This window comes from Pholis gunnellus (genome assembly GCF_910591455.1).
Source record: "Pholis gunnellus genome assembly, chromosome: 12".
NCBI lineage: Eukaryota > Metazoa > Chordata > Actinopteri > Perciformes > Pholidae > Pholis > Pholis gunnellus.
In genome coordinates, this window is record NC_136539.1 from 22,892,795 (window position 1) to 22,914,684 (window position 21,890).

A 21,890-nucleotide genomic window follows, 5' to 3' on the forward strand; every position below is an offset into this window, starting at 1 on the left:
AGAGGTTGACGGGCTGAACCGGGTTTCGAACCCCCGCCTGGGTACCAAACCGCGCTGTAATCCCACAATGCAGAGCGCGCATGGCGCGTCATTGGAGAGGGACGACGATGATGGCGGCGGTCGGTGCACCAGAAGTGATCACACAGCTGGAAAGCGCTGCCAAAGTTTTAATGGTGAGATATTTCACGTATTTTGTCGCCATGATGGCGGCGGGCAGGACGTTTGTGTTGACTTCGTGTCGCGTGGAGTTTAACGGTCGGAGGCTCGCGACTACTCCCAAGTTTTTTTTTGTTTTTCCAATGTGTTCAGATTTACCGGAGAAACTGTGTGTGAGCGATGCGTGGCGCCTTCTCCCCTTTCCTCCCTCTTTACTGTCTCCTCATCCCGCATAAAACCCCAAATATCCCCCCCCATTTTGTCTTCCGTGTTTCCTAAAAACCAACCGTCATCACCACAGTAACAACACATCACGCTCTCAACGTGGCTCCACAAACTTCAGCGGCTCGCGCTCAGCCGTTAAGTTTTGATTAGGAGCTGTTGATCTCGCGCTCAGCCGTTAAGTTCTGATTCTACTCAGTTTGGAGCTCGCGCTCAGCCGTTACGTGTTGATTCACAGCCGGTTGTAGCTTTAGCTCATCATGTACCTCCTATAAAACACCATCTTTACGTCCAACGGTTGCCTCTCTCGCTCCCCCTCCCTCCTCTCCCAGCCTCCATTGGAGTAAATAACTGACCACACTCAGCTAAGAGCAAGTGGCTAACCACCATGTGTGCATGTCACGACTCTGATATAAATTAGCTAGCTACAACATCGTCCTTTCTGCCATTTAGCTTTCCCCTTCTTGTGTTTTATTTTTTAACTGCCTCTGTTTTAAAATATAATCCAGAGTCTGTGTTAGTAGCTTCACGTGATGTTAGCCAGCAGGTGTCTCGTGAAGGGACGGTTAGCATGGCTGTAGGGTGTTGTGGATCACGATGTATACCGTGTGTGTTAGTGCCTGGGTTAACGTGAACACATACAAGAGGAATTTGACATGTGAAGTTGTCTCTTTAGTGTAGTTTATACACAATAATTTACAGGAAGATGGAGGTAGACATACAGCTGTAAACAAGGTAAACAACGCTGAGCAGAGAGAGGTAAACATTAACTAGTATGTACACATACTTTATGTCTGTGTTGTTGGTCATTGCTGCTTTTTATATATACAAGTGGTGTGTAGGTTGTAAACAAAGACAAATAGTGCAAAGGACTAACTAATAAATGGGTAAAATAGTAATATATATTTATATACATGTATTGGGTGGTTATATACTGTATGTGCATATTTACGTGTTTATATATTATGGTATATTCAGCTTTTTAATGCACAGTTTATAGCAATAGAGACGGGCATGAAATGAGCAGAGAGAGACTTTTAATCAATACATTGAAATGTGAGTAATGTCACATTTACAGGTATAGAACTTTTTAAATATTAATAAATCATCTTAACTTATCCTATCAAATTGTGAATGTGGCTCATGTCTACATGTGGTGTCCCATACCTGCACATCCATTATGATATATAGACATTGTTAAACATACTAACTCCCTGTTGAGTTCTGTTGACTCTCGCTGTGTTTCCATCAATGTAGATGAATGAGCTCTGGGTGTTGCATCAGAAGAACTAGTATAGAGACGGCAAAATTAAACTAAAACCTCCTTAATTGTGCTAAAGAATGGATGTGATTGAGTCATTCTGCATGATTTTTAGCCACATGCTTGTGTTTGTTGCAGGGAGAGTGTGTATTTCTGGAGAAATGTGCGTTTCTTTTCAGGTTGTTGGGCTTTTTGGTCAAACTGTAATTTTTTTGGACTACTGAGCTGACCCGGCTTAAATCAAAGACTATTCTGCCAACTTCTGACCAAACAATGCTTTGAGTCGCCTGGTTTATTCGCTCCTAACACAGTTTAGTTTATCGACCGGTGGATTTAATCTGTAAAAGTGAGTTTCTCCACAAAGAACCACACAAAAGCACCACTTTAGATCTTGTGTTTAACAGAGATGTGCTCATTTATTTCTTGGAAATGTGTCATTCAGCGACTAAAGAAGTCTCAGTCGACGGAAGAACAAAATGACGAGAGGGAGCAGTCCTAACGTGTGCGGTGTTTTCACTGTGCACGTCCACACGTTACAGCACCTTCTTTGCCTAAACATACTGTTTTATTGGATGAGTTACATGACATTCATGTCTCATTATGTCTATAAGTTTATTAGTGCACGTTTAATCCATCTCTCATTGAATGAAATATCATATTCCTGCAAACAGCATCTTAAAAAAGTTTGTGTGTTTTGTTTGCAGGCACCGCCGTCCATGGTCAGCACAGAACAGAGGCAGCATGCTGAACACATATTCCTCTCCTTCAGGAAGTCCAAGTCCCCTTTTGCCATCTGCAAGCACATCTTGGGTAACTATTAACGTCATCATTTAAGCCATAATTACAACCCTTTAAATGTTTGTTTACATAATGCCACTGTTATGGGAAAAAACCACAAATATGTAAATATTTCTGCACTAAATGCTAGAGGGATTAGATCTGATCACAGTCTGCATCAAACACTGTAATACAGCAGCAAAGTGTTCCCGTTATAAACACAACATCTAAATGCACAACCCCCCCCCAGAGACCAGTAAGGTGGACTATGTGCTGTTCCAGGCAGCCACGGCCGTCATGGAGGCCGTGGTGCGTGAGTGGATCCTGCTGGAGAAGACCAGCATCGAGTCTCTCCGGGCGTTCCTCCTCACCTACGTCCTGCAGAGACCCAAGTAAGAAAGACCTGAGTGTGTGTGTGTGTGTGTGTGAAAGGTGTGAGCTTTATAATGAGAACCTCTTCTCCTGTTACACAGGAAGTGGTGTCATTCAACAGCCTGCAGTGAGCGGTTAACAAACGAGCGAGAGGGATTTATGTTTATTATTGTTTGAGTAGACAAACACAAGAATGCAATAAATGTAACTTTTCCACCTGATACAGACCGAAGACAATAAGCTTGATTGAAGCCTCAGACACAACAGTTAGTAACAGTTAGTAACAGTTAGTAACGGTTAGTAACAGTTAGTAACAGTTAGTAACGGTAGACCAGCAGCTCAAGTGTTCTAAGAGGTAATCCAGTGTTTGATGAATGGAGTCTGGTGTGTTTGTAGCGATCAGAGATAACAGCTTCAGTTCACTCAGGAAGGTAAAGAGGTGAAAACATTCTGATATAAGGTTCTTTTACTTCTCTAAAATACGTCCACAGCAGAACATTACTTTGCTCCGTCTACTGTAGTGCACCACTGACTGTGGAGAAGAACCTTCTATCCCATAATAAGCAGCCCTGTCTCCCTCCAGCCTCCAGAAGTACGTCCGTGAGCAGATCCTTCTGGCCGTGGCGGTCATCGTGAAGAGAGGCTCTCTGGACAAAAGCATCAACTGTAAAAGCGTCTTTCACGAGGTCGGACAGCTCATCAGCAGCGGGAACACCACCGTGGTGAGAGAGACGAGCATCAGAGCGCAGAAACAGATAATGGCAAAGCTCATTTTCATATTTGCTGCTGTGTCAAACTCCTCGTGTGAAAGTTTAGCTTCACATGTGTGAAGAGACACAAACACTGAGGTGTGATCGTCCCCGTGTTTGTGCCTCTCGTGGTTGATTGAGTCTTTCACCCAAAACAAATACTCCAGATGTGTTTTTGTCTGTCTCGTCTTGTTTTTATAGTCACAGGAGACATAAACACTCAGAAACTGCTCAGATAAACGGCAGAAGTTGTATTTAACGCTTCTAATATCTAGTGTGTGTTCTCTCTGTGATCCGGTCTTTTCATTCTGACGTGGTGCTGAGAGCTGTTAAATCTAAATCTATGTGAACAGTTTGTGTCAAAGCTGCTCTATTATAAACAAACCAGACGTCTCCTCCTCATCCAGCAGGGGGCAGTGTTTGATCTGTTTCCTGAAGTGAACTAGAACAGTGCTACTGTGAGTCAGTGCAGGGCTGAGAGATGAAGATGTCCCTGATAGGGATGTACAAAAAACAGACATTATTTACCTTTTTAGAATCCTTTCCTATTTACTTTCTTTCTTTTGTTCTATTTTGTTCCTCCTCCTCCTTATGACCTGAATATCCATCTCAGAAAGAAGGATGTCTCGATTCCTAAAATGCATCTGGAGGAGAGAGGAGTCTTGTAGAAAGAGCTGAGGATGCACATGTGCATCCTTTGCTAACACCTCACAGTCTACTGAATGTCTCATTTAGTTAAATCTCCTTCCTTCTCTTCCTCGCCTCCTCCACTCGCATCTCAAGTGGGAGGGACTGAGAGGCGACAACATCAACTGTATATAAGAAGTGAGCATAGACCTGTCAATCACAGTAAGCCCCGCCCCTAAAGCATCCCCTGCTTTATGGTCTGTGTGACTCTAAATGGACCATCATTTACTAAATGAACATCATGCTGTATTGAAGAAGACTTGAAACTAGAGATTGAGACCATAAACTCATGTTTACAATGTTTACTGAGGTAATAAATCAAGAGAGAAGTAGAGTCATTTTCTCACAGACTTCTATACAACCAGACAGCTCTGGTAGCGGCAGTGACCTGTTAATCACAGCCTGGGCGAGGAAAGGATCCAAGGATGTAGAAACTGAGAAGTCTTCCTCCGTGAAGCCTCGCTCGCTCCCTCGGTGTAACTCCCTCTGTGTAACCTCTGACCTCTGTGTGATCGCTCTGTGCTGCAGCAAACGCTGGCGTGCTCCATCCTCACCGCTCTGCTCAGCGAGTTCTCCAGCTCCAGTAAGACCAGCAGCATCGGCCTCAGCATGGAGTTTCACGGCAGCTGCAAGCGTCTGTTCCAGGTTTGCCCTCTCCCCTCTCCCCTCCTATCGCGTAGTTTCACGCTTTGAATGCTTTGATTCCTCAGTTAATTCGCCTTCCTGTCCTCCAGGAGGACGGCCTGCTCCAGATCTTCGTGTTGACCATGGAGGTGCTGCAGGAGTTCAGCCGCAGAGAAAACCTCAACGCCCAGATGTCGTCCGTCTTCCAGCGCTACCTGGCTCTGGCCAACCAGGTGCTCTGCTGGAACTTCCTGCCACCCAATCATATCCTTTCTTTGTCCGAGGCTGACGGGGAGTCTTAACACCTGGAGAGGTCAGGATGATATATTGAGATATATATATATATATATATATATATGTGTAACGTTTTCTAGATCTTTACTCGTGATTGACGAGGAACAACGGGTCAGTCCCAGTTTCCTACATGACGACACATTAGTGCCGTTTCTGGTTTGTTTGGAATAAATAGATTTTACAGAGTAATGACTCCTAGTTGGGCGCAGGATATAATCTTAGTAGTTCTGATGTTTGTAGTTTTAGTCATCGACTCTCATTGGTTTGAGATTTTATTCATTCATTTAACTGCTGAAATCTGCCAACATGACGCTGAAGCAACAAAGACAGACAGATGTTCCAACCACATTATCTAAACAACTTGTTTAGAAGTTTCTGAACATAAAGCTTTATAATTTATCATTGCATTTATGATAAAACAATGAAGAACAAATAATAGAATTAAAACAGCAGAATGAGACGAGATAAAACTTGTTGGAATGTCCTCCAAATTGTAGTATTTTGCGTGTTCGTCCACTTATTTAATAATATTAATTAACGTTATTTACATCGCTCAATTCATGCATGAAATGCAAACACAAAGTGCTCAACATAGAAGAAGGTTATCATAACATTTATGATAAAACATAGGACAAATCAAAGAAAATGTAATTAAAACAGCAGCGATAAAACAACCATCAGATTAAAAACACTTCAGTAACAACATGTCTAAAGATTTATTTAGAACGTGTCATCAGATTTGCGTGAATATATATGTATTTGTAGATGAGTGTGCGTTGTCCCTATAGATTGTGTGTGTGTGGCTCTACAAACATGTGATACCCAGGAATGCATATCTGACCATCAGTTCTGCTTTGTAGTGTGAGGCACTCATCCATATTATCTTTGCAGTTGGCCGCATTGTTGAGCAAAGTGTGTGTGTGTGTGTGTGTGTGTGTGTGTGTGTGTGTGTGTGTGTGTGTGTGTGTGTGTGTGTGTGTGTGTGTGTGTGTGTGTGTGTGTGTGTGCACGCGCACGGTCCAGCCTTATTACAGCCAACTATCCCGACCAGCCTGGCATCCTCTCTGCCTGTCTGAGGGGATCTGGAGTGGCGCTCTGCTGCCAGCTAGAGCCATGTATCACTTTCAAAGAGGTCTGTGTGTGCACACCCACTCCCGCCTTGGCTTGTTCAGGCTCCCCTTGGTATGCCTGGCATGCTCGGTTCAGTGTGTGTGTACAGTAGATGAAGCCACCAGAGATGTTCCTCTGCATGTGATGGTTGAAGCAGAATATTTAATCTTTAATTCATGTAGAAGTTGATGTAATCTCTGTCACTAAATGCAGCCGTTCTTATTATCTCCTTCACATTAGATGTGATCTCAGTTTTTGTTCATATTTTCACAGTTTGGTTGCATCAATGATTTTTTAGTGTGTCTGTCTGCAACCTGAAGATGCTTGAGTTGATTTAAAAGACGCATCGATAGCTGGATCAGTCGTTCATGAGATGAGGCCTCAGGCTGCTGGCTGTCTGGAAATAGAGCCGTCGTTCTCCAGTGTCTTGATGATGAGTGTCTAAAGAAACACACATCCTCAAATCAAGTGGCGTCCAGTGAGTGAGTGAGTGAGTGAGTGAGTGAGTGAGTGAGTGAGTGAGTGAGTGAGTGAGTGAGTGAGTGAGTGAGTGAGTGAGTGAGTGAGTGTTTGTGCGTCTGGGCTGTTGTTGATAAGGAGAACACGTTGATGAAGGCCGCTGGGAGGCCTGAATGAGTGTGGACGCCTGTCTGCGAGTGTCACAACACGGCTGTGCGATGCGAGCGTACGCCGGTGCATCGGGGGACCACACACACACACACACACACACACACACACACACACACACACACACACACACACACACACACACACACACACACACACACACACACAGAGAGCCTTTTAAAAACAAGGCGTTCCTCCCGAGCGGCATGCGTGTCATCTGTCCTCGCCGGCCGTCTGAACCCCGGTGTCATCTGGCGGCGGCGCGCTCCCCGGGCGTCGGTACGACACCGTGTCACTCCACACCGGGCTTGACTCGGCTCGGGGTCGCGGTCGGGGCCCCGAGGCCGCGGCGGCAGTCAGGTGCTGTAAATGGCTGTCGGGGATGACGGATAGATCACCCTCCAAACCCCCCAAACCCCAGTCCGCATGTCTGAGTCCTCTTTGTGCTGTTTAGACGTGTTTGAGGGAAATCTCTAAATGTATCTCGTGTTGCCATAAAAGCCAGTTGTGCATTTTAAATCCTCCCTTCAACAAGTGATGAATGTGTAGCTTCAGATCACTGAAACTCACTTATTTCAGCTTTAAAGCGCGGCACAGAGGCTCTATTAGAAGTCAAATACTTAGTTTATTTTGAGCGAGACGTAACAGAAGCGGCATTAACGTGTCCGAGCAACGATCACCTCTTCAATCAGGAGTTATTCTGGTGCTGAAGAGACGCCGGCTCCGTATTCTCATTAGCTGTTCTCGGGTCAGCGTGGAGGCTGCGTGGCCCTCGGGTTAAGGTTGGGATTATGAGTGTGTAAGCTGATGCTGGGCGTTTGCCTCGGCCCTGACCCGGACAGAGAGTCCTCAGCCTCCGCTGTCTAAACATAAAGATGCACATTCAGCTGTTTAACCGAGTTCTGTGTGATTTATCTGAGACGACTCGCAAAACAGTTTTGTCCCACTTTATTTATTTATTTATTTATTTATTTAACAACAAAATAGATCAGATCAGGAAATCAACACACACATCTGGTCAAATTAAAATGTAGATTTTCTTGTAATGTTTTTCCATCATAAATATACATACATCCTGAACAAAGACAAAAAATATAAATTATTATAAAATAAATTAAACATAAAACACGCTGTACTCTTTAAAGACTTCTGTTATTACATGTATAAAAAGTACGTCGTTGCTCTTCATCAGAAAACAAAAGTTTGTGGACATGAAAGATTAATTCTCTAAAACATAAAAGCAGTAACTAAGTACCTTCACTCAAGTACTTTACTTCAGTACCATTCTGAGGTACTTGTACTCGACTTTTTCCATTTTCTGCTCCTCCGCTACATCTGAAAAGGGAATATTGTGTTTGTTACTTTACTACAGTTATCTGACTTTTTAAGTTACTTTGCAAATTTTAAATGAACACAAACTGTAAGTCAACTAATACATTTATGATTAATATAGATTAAGTTACCCAGCGGAAGTAGTTAACATGAGCTCCATCTTATTACTCTAAAGTCTTTGTTTTGATGCTACTTTTGTACTTTCAGTGAGTAACAGTGAAAGCTTCTGGTTCATTCTCTTCTGTGACTCAAACACGTCTCACACGAGACGCTTTTCATGCTTCTAAAGTAACTTCAATAGAGAAGAAGAACAAAGAAAGACAAAAACACAGACTTGCAGATTAGCATTTCAGATTAATATTATGATTCATTTCTCCTCTACGATGGGCTTAAATCTCTTCTTACGGCTCTTAAAGCAGCTTGTTAGTGAAATAATAAAAGTTGTCAGGCTGGTGTGCGGCGTATAGATTCAATACCCTGAGGTCTGAGTCGCCACCTTCATCCACAACTTATCACGTTGTGAGCACAGCGGGGTAATTGATATAGAGTCTTGATTTGATTCAGTGGTGTGAGGATTAATGACAACTGCTGTCTGAACAGATGGGGCTGAACAGTAGACGGGAGGAGGTATTCCTGGACTGTTATTTCACATGGCGAGGCTGCAGAGGAGACTTACAGCAGGATATATCACTTAAACCCCACCACGCGCCTTAGCATAGCGCGGCGGCGGCTGGCAGGCGGCTCGGCCCGTCTTCCTGCGCCGCGAGCGCCGTCCTCAAGTCGGGAGGATCAGCCCGTAATGAATAAAGGATACAGGAGAAGCTCGCTAATCCGCAACCCCTCGGGCACGACGGGCACTCGCTCGGGCCGGCGAGATGTTCAGATGGCTGAGATTGTCCACTTAAAAGCGGTCATGAAGATACTGTCGCTTAGATCTGTGAGGCGTCTGCACATTGTTCACTGTAAGAGGAGACGGGAATGTGAAGAGGGATTTGATTTGTTGCACAGCAGCTTAATGAGCTATAAACTAGACCACGGCTGTTGTGCAATTTAGCCCATTTATTACTGATCACATTGCAGGAGTTAAACATTTGCACACCGTGCTGTTGAATTTGCTTTTCTTTTACTGGTCCAAGCATAGTGTGGGCTCCTTAAATAATCATGGAGCATAAACAACGTCTGAGACTGTTTAAACTGGCCTCTGAGTGCACAAAGAGAGACTTACAAACGTATAGGAAGGAGCAGAAGTTCACGAAAACACACATTTAAAACTGTGTGATGCATTTAATTCGTTTCACTTGATATCTAGAATAAACGACGTCAAGCTAAGGAGCTGAAATGTGCAAACACAGGTTTTTTTAGTTATGCTTTGACTCCAGCGATGATGATTTCAGTTCATTTAGTTTCAGACTGAAATATCTCCATCTGATTTGATGAACAGTCGTGATCGTTCATGTCCCCCAGAGGATGAACCGTGGAGACTTTGGTAATCCCCTGACTCCTCCTCTAGCACCAGCACGAGGCCGACAAACTAACTTCAACTCATCGGCCCTCGAGCAACAATCACCGGTGCGATCAGATTCCTTCTCAAGTGGCTCGTACGCGTGATTTAGGAGAACTTGTCGCGTTCGACAATGTTGACTTATTTGGAGTTGGGTTAGAGTTAGTGGTGTCTTTAGTCTCGTTCACATAAAGTTTGGGACAAAGAGACTCAAATCAAATCTTTTGAACTTTAATTTATAGCTTCTCTACTTTTGTCAGCATGTGGTAACACAACAAACAAACACAAAGATGAAAAGATCAAAATGTAGCCGTTGACATATCTTGATGTCTGGTTTCGTGGTCCGAGGGGCTCGGCCCACATTTGCTGCTCTGCTGTCATGTGGTTGGTTTATGCGCAGCATGTCGGGCTGAATTACAGCCCATGAAGGAAAGAATTATGGCTTTTTATTGCAGCCCCCTCATGCTTTGAAGTGGAGATCTGTACGTCGACGTGCACTACCTGGGCTCAGGTTCACATGCGAGCAGAACCATAAATACTGGACGTCTGTCAGGGAAGAAATGTTGGCTGGAACAGAATCAGGGCAGGAAGGTAAAGTTGAAACGCTGGTTGTTTCTCTGCCAAAGTAACTGGCAGTAACTACCAGCAGCCGCCTCGTTGGCATTTGCCTGGTGACTGGTGTTGATTAGGTTATTATTACAATGTGTGTTTGTGTGTGTACGTGTTTGCCTGCAAATTTGGCAACCGCACGGTGGGAACTGAGCGAATCTCCTCACTTGTGTTTGATTGAACATCTCGCTGAATGTGCGTCTGTCTGGTGGAAAATTGACGCGTCACGTCAGTTATTCTGGAGCCTGCTGGAAGGGTTGAGATAGTAGCAGGTGATGCCTTTTTAAAAACCCACCAAACCCCTCGGCCACATGTCCTCGTCACTCCGTGCACATTACTCATCCTGGAGGCATGTACGCAATGCACACATCACACACATCACACACATCACACACATCACACACATCACACACACAGATCTTTTTTCCAGCGGAGCAAAGTTGTAAATTCACTTGTCAACTCAGCGAGCTGGATTTTCTTTCATATTTCAAGAGCTTAAAGTGAAGACTGAAACAACCGGGAGAAGCCGTTTAATACTTTCACTTTAAGAGTTGTTTTCAAGACGGTTCTGAAATGTTTGATGATAGTTTGATGAGAGGAAATAGTCAGGATTCCTCTGCCATGTTGATCATGTATGTGTTTGTTTTAAACACTCAAAACCAACATCAAAGTCTGAATCGGTACCTTCATCGTCTTCCATGCAACAGTAGATCATCTCTGTCCACACTAAGCTGAGCTCAGCCTGAATCACACCACCATCAGCAGATTGCCGCTGGACACGAGAATTGTCGCAAAGTTTGCCTCCTGCGCTTGTAGACAGTAGTAACGTTATAAAATGCAGAAAAATCCAAACTGCACAACAGCTGCTAGCGTAGAGGACACGGTCAGAGACCCTGTAATACGTTCGCCATGTTGGAATGAAGCGCTGGGATAAAAAGCCCAAATATGTACGCCCTAAAGCATCCCCTGCTTTATGGTCTGTGTGACTCTAAATGGACCATCATGTACTAAATGAACATCATGCTGTATTGAAGAAGACTTGAAACTAGAGATTGAGACCATAAACTCATGTTTACAATGTTTACTGAGGGAATAAATCAAGAGAGAAGTAGAGTCATTTTCTCATAGACTTCTATACAACCAGAGGAGTCGCCCCCTGGTGGTTAATGTCTTTTATTCTGTGGTGTGATTTGATTTGTAAAGTCTTACAGATGACGCGTATTCTTGATGTTCTTCTGGACGAATAAAACCATTCAGAGAGGATCAGTTTAACATATGTTACGACATGAAATGGGTCTTATAGATTCTCTCTTCTGTTCGGAGCGTTTCAGTCTTGGTGGTGTCCCGTCGGACGTGTGCGTCCGGCTGTGTGAAGTAGTCCAGAGCAGCCGTGTAGTTGTCATTCCTGAGGTCTCTGGTGAGTTTTATCTCAGTCATTGGATCTTTAGGAGGGTTTGTACGACCTCTGCTCCCTCCCCGCCGAGACGGCCTCCCGGCTGCAGGACTCCGTCAGAAGAGAGTCTCTCCGTCCTCATGTAGACGCACACACACATTTCTGTTTAACCTGGTTCATTTTAAGATCGTTTTCAAGAGAGATGTGAAAGTAAAAGGGCCAAGAGAACTTTAGAAGCAAGTAAAGAAGCAGAATTTCATGAAGTGGAAATGAATAAATGACTAAAAGAGAACCCAGAACATCTTCAGATCATGAATAATAGTTGAAGCCGGACATAAAACCAATACATAGGATCCTTCATCCTTCTTCTTCCTTCTGTATAGAAAGGTTCACATAGAGGTCTTCTGCCTCACCAACACTATTTTTAACAAGGCCTGAAAGCCAATCATTGGACACACACACACACACACACACACACACACACACACACGGTCTCTTAGACAGGTGCCAACTTTTGTGCCGAAAAGCGCGGCGTGTGTGTGTTGTGGCGTGTGTGTGTGTTGTGGCGTGTGTGTGTTGTGGTGTGTGTGTGTGTGTGAGGGGAGTGACTGGGCTGCTGTGGGAGGAATGCTTTTGACCTCTCCGGCCTCGGCCGCCGGTTGGCTTTGATCAAACATTCCTCTGGAAGCTTCCTCCGTTGTGCCGTCACCGAGCAGAGACGGGGGTTTGATGTGGAAGAAGAGAAGAAGAGACCGTCATCTATTGTTTGATTTATGTTTTATTCTTTTTACGAGCTTAAAAAGAAAACATTTGCAGAGTATAACCAACACAAAAGACATTATTGGTACTAATTCTTTACAGTTTATAAAAAGTTAAACCGCTCCTTTTTATTCTATTACAATTAATACTTTAAGCTGAAGTGACGTTCTACTTATTATATTTAAAGTATCTCTAAACTATATTAAAGGAGAATAAACTGTAGACAGAGTTGTGGTTCTGACACCGGTCGGCCGTCGTAAACGTTCTTCAAACACATTTATTTTATTGGAGATTCCAAAGTCTCCAAATATACAAAATAAGTCGTGTAGAAATCTAGAGAAACATAAAAGTAGTTCAAGTTCTTTTTTATTGTTGATTGATTTGTGCTCCTGCAGATTTGAATAAAATAAATATTTAAAACACAAAGATAAGCGGAACAAAACCTGTTTAGGATCTAAGACCTGAAATAGTGCAGCAGCTAAAATACAGGAATATAATAAGATATATATATATAAAATACTGTGTGAGTAATGGTGAAGTGTAAACTTTCTACTTAAAGGGTAATAAAATGATGTGTAATATCTATTGATGTAAAAGTGAGTTGGAGCAGAAACGATGAGTGATTAGTGGAGTTATTGTTTCTCTCCACTCTGAAGATCTATTTCAGCAGGAAGGTGCTCCGGTTTAGGGTTTACTCTGAAAGCTGCATTAATGTAGAAATACACAAACCATAGATTTATACTTATAACTACGCTTTCTGTTCTCCAGCACCGACTCTCCCTCTCTCACATGACCCGATAACAAACACAAAGGTAAACAGAAGTATTTCCCCGGAGGCTTCTTTCCTTAAAGTTCTCAGACACCGATCACAACATTCGGAGTCTGTCGGTGGCAACAACCAGCTCCTTCAGTGGACGTTCACTGCAGCGTTAGAATACTGTAATTCAGATGCGTGCGAGGAGAGAGCGGCTTCTGAGACGCTTTGCTGGAGGAAAGTGTGTGTTGTGAGCAGAGAGAGAGAGAGAGAGAGAGAGAGAGAGAGAAGCCTCGTTAGGGAGAGTGGAAGTTAAAGTGGGTGATTCTTGATGACTCGAGGAAAACGCATGATGTGGGAGTGTTTTTAGGACAGGAAGTGTTGTGGCTGCGTGGGGAGAAAGTGTGTGTTGTGGGTTTGTGGAGAAAGTTTGACATAGTGTGTGTGTGTGTGTGTGTGTGTGTGTGTGTGTGTGTGTGTGTGTGTGTGTGTGTGTGTGTGTGTGTGTGTGTGTGTGTGTGTGTGTGTGTGTGTGTGTGTGTGTGGACAAAGAAAGACTTAAATCAGATGAAAGTGAGTTATTTTTTGCAGGAAGACGACATATTTTTAGACAAAAGAGGAGAGTGTGTGTGTGTGTGTGTGATAGAAGTGTTTGGAGTCTCGTTTCTGTCTTTGCAAAGCGGTCCAGAGGAGAGACGAAGCGATTGGGCGAGGAGGGAGAGAGGGAGGGTCCAAGTGCAGCAAGGAGTCTGAAGGACGTCTTGTGGAGGAGTGGACGGAGAGCCTCGATTGGCTGCAGCTAGAGAGAGAGAGAGAGAGAGAGAGAGAGAGAGAGAGAGAGAGAGAGAGAGAGAGAGAGAGAGAGAGAGAGAGAGGGAGAGAGAGAGAGAGAGATAGAGAGAGAGAAAGAGAGAGACAGAGAGAGAGAGAGAGAGAGAGAGATCCTGTGAGGAAGCAGAGGGGAGAAATCCGAGTGTGCACAAGGAAAAGGGGAGGTGAAGAAGAGGACGAGTCAGAGGGTAAAGATTGGAGCGTGGAGACGAGGACAAGAGGGTGGGAAAGAGGTTTTCTTTGTGGCAGATGAAGAGCTGACGAAGGAGAACAAAGGAAGGAAGGGAGGGAGGGTGAGAAAATTCAAACTGACAGGATTAATGAGAGGGAGTAACAAGTGAGTAGTTTTCTGCTGCCAAGCCAAAGACGCACCAGAATCACCCATTGAGAGGCAGCGTAGTGACAGGAGCTGGTGTTGTTAGTGTGTGCCGCTCCTCCTCTTCTTCCTCCTCCTCCTCCTCCTCCTCCTCTCAATGCTGTTGTTGGCCTTAACTGCCGGCGGGTCACTGGGGCGCCACTACATCGCCATGTTCGAGGCCTCGCAGAACGTCACGCTCAAGCCTACGGAGAGCTGGAGGGAAGCGCTGCTGGACACCCGCGTCATGGACCTCTTCTTCACCGTGAGTATCCCGTCCGTCTCTCCGGACTCTCTGAACAGACTTACACACCTGTTTCCGGGTCACACTTGTGTCCTCCTTTCTGTTGTCTTTTTTAATGGCGTTACCAAATGAACCTGTCAACACCTGCAGATGCACTTCATGCTTGACTTTGTCAGTCAATCTGCATCCGTCTGTCTGTGTTCCTTCACTTTTATCCCTCTAGATGTTTGTTTATGATGAACACAGAGAGACAGTTTCATGTTCGGGCAAAGAGTGTCTGCAGGTTCTGAAAAGTTAAATATTCTGGAGTGTGATCTGTTTTTAAAGTATGAACTTGTCCCGGTCGCAGCGTTCGCTTCTATTCTGAATAAATGACGTTAAGAAAAATGGAAAATCTTTTAGACTAAGTTGTTGAAACCTGCAGATGTCAGATTCCCTTATTGTTATGGATCTGCTTCCGTCAGTCTGTCTTCCATCCATATCTTTCTGTCAGGGAGGTCTCTGTCCTCTTCTACCCTCCTCCTCCTCCTCCTCCTCCTCCTCCTCCTCCTCCTCCTCCTCCTCCTCCTCTCTAGATGGTGGTTTATTTATGATAAACAGAGAGCAAAGACGTCTCACTTGACCTCGTGTTTTTTGGCGTGTGTGACGTTTTCACTGGTTTTGTGGGTATTTTCTGCGGACGCACCATTAAGCTGATTTATGGGTGCTTCACGGTGGGGTCGTGTTATTGTGTTTCTGTCCAGAGGACCGCCCGGTGAAGTCACTGTGTATTTTTGTGCCGTGGCTTTGTGTGTTTTAAGAGGCGGCCCACGCTGGCTTAGTGACCGGTGTGGGAGGAAGAAGTGTGGAACAAACCGGTCAGTTCAGCATCCATCGCCAGATACTGCTCCACCACTCAGCATGTCTGCTGCCCTGCTGCCAGATACTGCTCCACCCCTTTAGCCTTTACCTGCCACTACCTGTCTCACTGCACGGCCTCTTGTCTGCTCCACTATAGTCCACTACCTGTCTCACTGCACGGCCTCTTGTCTGCTCCACTACAGTCCACTACCTGTCTCACTGCACGGCCTCTGTCTGCTTCACTACAGTCCACTACCTGTCTCACTGCACGGCCTCTGTCTGCTCCACTACAGTCCACTACCTGTCTCACTGCACGGCCTCTTGTCTGCTCCACTATAGTCCACTACCTGTCTCACTGCACGGCCTCTTGTCTGCTCCACTATAGTCCACTACCTGTCTCACTGCACGGCCTCTGTCTGCTTCACTACAGTCCACTACCTGTCTCACTGCACGGCCTCTGTCTGCTCCACTACAGTCCACTACCTGTCTCACTGCACGGCCTCTTGTCTGCTCCACTACAGTCCACTACCTGTCTCACTGCACGGCCTCTTGTCTGCTCCACTACAGTCCACTACCTGTCTCACTGCACGGCCTCTGTCTGCTTCACTACAGTCCACTACCTGTCTCACTGCACGGCCTCTGTCTGCTTCACTACAGTCCACTACCTGTCTCACTGCACGGCCTCTTGTCTGCTTATGTTGAAGTTCAAAGAGATGAACATCGTTTTATATAAGTTGTGTTTTGTGATATTAATTCTTCTAGATCTGTCTCTAAATGTGTTAAACATTGTGATGCTTGGTCACCGCTGCTGAAGCTCTCCTCTGTGGTTCGTTATTCTCTTTCATGCAGCTGGTTTAAAGTGAAAATGAATCTGCATTCAGAGCCAAATCTGAATGCGTTTGTGTTTTGATTGAGCACTGTTTTGCTGAGATCGTGTTTTGTTGAACAATCTCTGTGCCTGATAATCACGAATGATTGACAGTCTCTGAAGAAAAGTCTGAAATCACAGATGACTGTAATTGGCTCTGAACGGCGGCCGTAATCAGAGGTTCGTTTGTTTGTCGCACAAAAGCGCTCGGCCACCAATCAGGGATTTGATTGGCCGGCCGTGTTCGTGAATAAAAACGTTTGTCGTGTTTTCTTTGTGGGTTTCTTTTGGCTGCTGGAATCTGCAGGATGAGTTTTGTGTTGGTTTCAGTTTTCAGGCCTTCAGTCTCATCTCGCACTCCGGTATTTCTAGTAGCTCAACTGTTTGTTATTGTAAGGCTGCTGTGGTCAGCTGTCTGTGTGTGTGTGTGTGTGTTGTTGTTGTTGGCGCATATCTGTCTCTGTGGGATTGTGTCAATTTGAGTCTGTGTAGTGTGTGTTTGTGTGTGTTTATTCAGTTTAATGGGGTCTTCTGCCGTCACAGCTGCTGTGTCTCCTCAGCTGTGAGGGGTGACAGGCTTGTGTGTGTGTGTGTGTGTGTGTGTGTGTGTGTGTGTGTGTGTGTGTGTGTGTGTGTGTGTGTGTGTGTGTGTGTGTGTGTGTGTGTGTGTGTGTGTGACTCAGAGACACGCGCCATCAGGGTCACAGTCCACAGCAGACCGGTGGCAGGATTAGAGCCCGGCCCCAGGATTAGGGGCCCCTGTTAACAACCGCAGTAACCCACCCATCACACACACACTCTGCACCCTGTTGAGGGGCTCTGGGGGGGCGTCTGTCAGTCTCCCATTAGCCGGCTCCAGGGCTCACCAGCGCTCCAGACGAACGCTTCCCTTTGGGAGCACTGGTCCGGTTTTTAGCGGCAACAATGTTTTATTGTAAAGGAACCGTCACAAAGTGAAGCTAGAAGAGAAATAAATTGTGCTTTTTCAAATATAAACGCCAAATAATACATTGTGAATCTTATGAGCTACTCGTATAGAAGTATGATTATTTTAGCTCATTGAACTGTGATGATGTTTTAATTCCAAATTGGCATAAATGTATTAATATTCAGACATCTCGCTGCACGTCTGCGGTTCGGCAAATCTCACCAATGAGAGAACAACTTAGTCGCGTTGCATTGTTTACAACTTTAGATCCACTCCTGTGACCTGTCAATCACTGTGTAGCCCCGCCCTAAAGCATCCCCTGCTTTATGGTCTGTGTGACTCTAAATGGACTGTAATTTACAGGATCATTTAACAGCAGCTCAGATCAGTCTGCTAGTTCATTGACGATAATCAGGAGACAGATCTAGAACCCAGTGAGGTAACGCTGGAGTCAGATCATCATCATCATCATCATCATCATCGATGTTCTGCTGGTCCTCAGCAGGCCGGAGGTCAGCAGCAGACTGACAGGACACAACACAATAATTGTGCAGCGTGTGGGATGGAGTGATTAAAGATGAAAGACGAGTTTAGAGGATATGAAAAGAACACGGTGAACATGAAAGATGCAGGAATAGAAAGGTGTACGTTTAACGGAGGAGACGAAGAAGAAACGATGGAACGGAGAAACTCAATTCAGAGAGAGAATGAAACCTGTGAGAGAGGTTTGGTGGTAGATTGAAAAGGAAGACGACTGCGGTGGTTGTGGGCCTCCTTCAAAATAATCACACTTTCCCCTTTTGTTGATTTAGCACCTGGTGACCTTAACGCGGTAACAAAAAGAATAGAAGAAGAAAAGGACAGGAAGTGAAGCGTCTGACATCTTCTTCTGTGTGTTTCTGTCGGCTTTGTGTTTCTCTGAGCTTTTAGTTTGTCTCTCAGTGATTACAGAGCGCTGTGTGTGTGTGTGTGTGTGTGTGTGTGTGTGTGTGTGTGTGTGTGTGTGTGTGTGTGTGTGCGCAAACGCACAATCATCCAAGACGTTTGGATGCTTCTGGTTTATTTCATCGCTTCAAATTGACACACGCATGTTTTTTATGTAGATGTTGTTTTATTCCTGCTGTATTTCTAGTTGTTAGTAAAAGGTTTATGCTGTAGCTACGGTGAGGAGCTTATTTTAGTCACGAGTCGGATCAGCAAAGAAGAGATAAACGGAGCAGATCAAACGTTCAGAGATGCCCTGATCACGTGTTATTAAAACACATAAACGCTGAAGTCCTGATCGCGTATTTTTACTGAATATCGTCCGATAACGATCGTCAGTAAAACTTTATTTCACACTGTGATGGTTAACGTTAAACTGTCATTAAGCTGAGGTCTAGTTCTGAATGTTATCCTTTAACTATGGTCCTCTATCGTGGGTTTATGCATAAAAACACACGATTTGAATGATTAGGACATAAAAGCCTTAACATTAGTGGTTTCACTGATGTATTATGAGCATATTTTAAAGCGCTACATGTCCAAAGAATGCTTCTAAACCCTGATCACATATCCCACATCGTCTTCATCAGAAAATTACCCGTTTAAAGAGATCACACTCGTAATAACAGCGTAGAATACCAGTGAGCACGTAGCCGCCTCGTCCTCACAGAGATGGAGGAGCACACGGAGTGAAGTGTTTCGTGTGCAGCCAGTAAACCCAATCAGTGATGAGGCTGCAGCACAGACGCTGTGGCCTGGAGGCAGACAGTAACCCAATCTGGGGGGGAGAGAGGGGGAGAGAGGGGGGAGGGGGGGAGACAATAAGTTGGAAGCAGGAAGATGAGCCTCTGAGCCCCCCCGAGGTAACAGACACCAGGCTTTGTTTCCTGCTATAAATAAATACCCTTCCTCATTCTCTTCCTCCCTTTCCTCGTTCCCTCCATCGTCCTGCTCTCTCCTCATCCTCCTCATCCTCACCTGACTTTCTCCTTCCTCAGTTTATCTCATTTCTCTTCTCTTGACTCTCGTTACGTATTGTTGACCGTCTTCCCCACAATTCTGTTCCTTCAGACCAAACTGTGTCTGCAGTTTGTGCTCAACAGAGATGTGAATGACTGAGTCTCGTGTCACTGAATGTGTTTATGTTTAAGGTTCAACATGTCAGACACTCTGCAGCTTTGATGCATTTCATTCTTTTACAACCTTCTAGCTTCTAAACTCAAATGTTGAGCTCTTCTTTCTTCAGCACAGCATCATTTTCATGAGCTACTATAATATTTAACCTGCAGAGAGCATAAATCATTCTTGAGAATGACTTCCTGTTTGTTTAGCTAGAGAAAGATACGAGATGTGTTTGCTTTGTAACTTAATCTGCAGCACAGAGGATGAAGAACTAGAGCCAGTTTAATAATCTATACATTGATTTTGTTGTTTGAAGCTTCTGAAATGTGACGATTTTAATGCTTTTCTTTGTCATATATTACAGTAAATGTCTTTAGATTTGTGAGACAAAACAAGCAGTTTAAACACCAAAGAAATACAAAAATATTGGATTAATTAAATATAATATAAATTGTAATGAGTGTGTTTAATTATTTTTTTGACATTTTATAGAATTAACGATTAAAAGAGAAAATAATCATCAGTTAGTGTAGAGTTGTGACTGAGATTATTCTCACGGCATCACAGCTCTATTAATGTTATTAAATGTTATCAGTAACAATGAACAGATTCATAAACCTGACAAATGTAATGAGCATGTTGTGTAATGACACATGTTAGTGTGTTAGTGTACATGTTAGTGTACATGTTAGTGTGCATGTTAGTGTGCATGTTAGCAGCTATAACACGTTAAATACTCAGTGACCAAATAATGACTGTGATTTTTTTATTGTTGGATCCTTTTCTCTCTCTTTTCGTCCATCCCACTCCCCGCATACTGACACACACACACACACACACACACACACCCACACACTCTGTGTATCTCTAACTATAGTCAGACTCAAGGAGACTGACATTACTGGCATCGCATGGATCATTCACTGGTGCAGCTGCTTTTTAGAGCTCGCGCTGTTCAATCCTTTGGCCTTGTACTACCTCCCCTCCCTCCTTCCCTCTCTCGCTCTCTTGCTCACTCACCCGGCTCTTTCCTCCTCCTCCTCCTCCTCCTCCTCCTCCTCCTCCTCCTCCTCCTCCTCCTCCTCCTCCTCCTCCTCCTCCTCTCACTTAGCTCTTCCAGAGGATGACTTCACGCTCTGGAAGAAAGAGCAGCAGCAGCAGAGACTATGGTGGCTACGCTACGTTAGCATCTGAGATTCCCAGCAGCGTGGCTTACCACCAACAACGCACCCCAGCAGGAGAGCAGAGAGGGGAGGAGGGGGAGGAGGAGGAGAGGAGGAGGAGTTGGTGAGAGGCGGCGGGGAAGAATTTGAGGGGAGGGAGTAAGAAGGGGAGAGGAAGCAACAAGGAGAGTGAGGTTGAAAGTTTGATTGCCTGTGCGATGGGGCCATGTGGAGCCGGTGAAGGAAGCTCTCTCTGGATTTAAGAGGATGACGGGAGGAGAAGAAAAGAGCTCGGAGCCGCGAGATGAAGGCAGTCTGAGCTCCAGACGGCTGTGATGACTCGCGGCGCTGTTACTGCTGCTACCTCACTGTGTTTCTGTCTGTGTTGCACAGTTTAAAAACCAACAATGCCTCCTCTCTCGTCGGAGAGCGACCGCTCGGCACGGAGCAGAAGCTCCGAGCTGAGATGAGACTGAATCGAGATTCCTTCCTCTCTGGGTTTGATTGAGTTTGTCTGTTTGAGACAGAGGAGGATACAGAATAAATACAATCTATTCTCCATTCTGCTTGGGACCAGCTTGCTGGGTTTGTGGGAGACGCCAGTGAGTATTTATCCTGCCGGAGTATCAGCTAATCTGTGTTTTGCAAGCGGTGACGGGGAGGATGAGGCAGGTTCACCTTTTTTCCCTCTTCATCGTCGACGGCGTTGCTATTTCAAAGTGGTATCACACTTGTAGATTACATTTCCTCTCACGCTCTGTATTTAGGGGGTGTGAGCTGTTTCTCCTGTCAGAGACGTATTACAGGAATCTGAAGGGTTTTAAATGTTCAGTCCAAACTAGAAGGAACCTCGCAGAGCGCAGACCTCTGCCAAGGATCTCGCTAAACACATCCCCGGTGTATCAGCCCTGTGATCTGGATCCATCGTTGAACGGTTCTTCCTCCGTCCACGCTGCACCTTTCCTCCAAGTTTCATAAAACCAAAAACACGACCTCCTCGGCAGAAGGTCTGAATATTTGTCCGACCTACCGTGGACGGTAACATTGATCATAAGGACGTGAGTTAGTTCTTTGTGTGTTTTCGGGAGCTTTCAGCTGTTTGTAACGGGCGAGTCTAACCCCACTTACATCAGTTCATTCTTCTTTAATTGGTTAATCCGTTTTTCTTCCGCTTATCTGAGACTTGGAGGCAGAATGGATTAATTCTGTTACGAGGAATCGCTGTTCTGTAAAGTTGTGACATAAATGTTGGATAAAACTAAAGCGAAGAGTAAAATATTCCTGATGTTAATGAGACTTAACAGCTGAAGTGTAATAGTAATGATCAT

General features: G+C 44.7%; 1 protein-coding gene across 1 annotated transcript in view; it reads left to right on the top strand.

Annotated features, from left to right (window-relative positions):
- Nucleotides 1–80: 80 nt before the first annotated feature.
- xpo4 (exportin 4) overlaps nucleotides 81–21,890 on the top strand; it is a gene marked incomplete at its 5' end in the record, with an annotated part of 42,933 nt that continues 21,123 nt past the window's right edge. Inside the window, 7 exons of the mRNA XM_079170847.1 lie at nucleotides 81–173; nucleotides 2,344–2,449; nucleotides 2,667–2,808; nucleotides 3,372–3,510; nucleotides 4,753–4,869; nucleotides 4,959–5,112; nucleotides 14,566–14,678. Coding sequence (XP_079026973.1) covers nucleotides 81–173; nucleotides 2,344–2,449; nucleotides 2,667–2,808; nucleotides 3,372–3,510; nucleotides 4,753–4,869; nucleotides 4,959–5,112; nucleotides 14,566–14,678 — 864 coding nt within the window. The remainder of the gene's footprint in view (nucleotides 174–2,343; nucleotides 2,450–2,666; nucleotides 2,809–3,371; nucleotides 3,511–4,752; nucleotides 4,870–4,958; nucleotides 5,113–14,565; nucleotides 14,679–21,890) is intronic.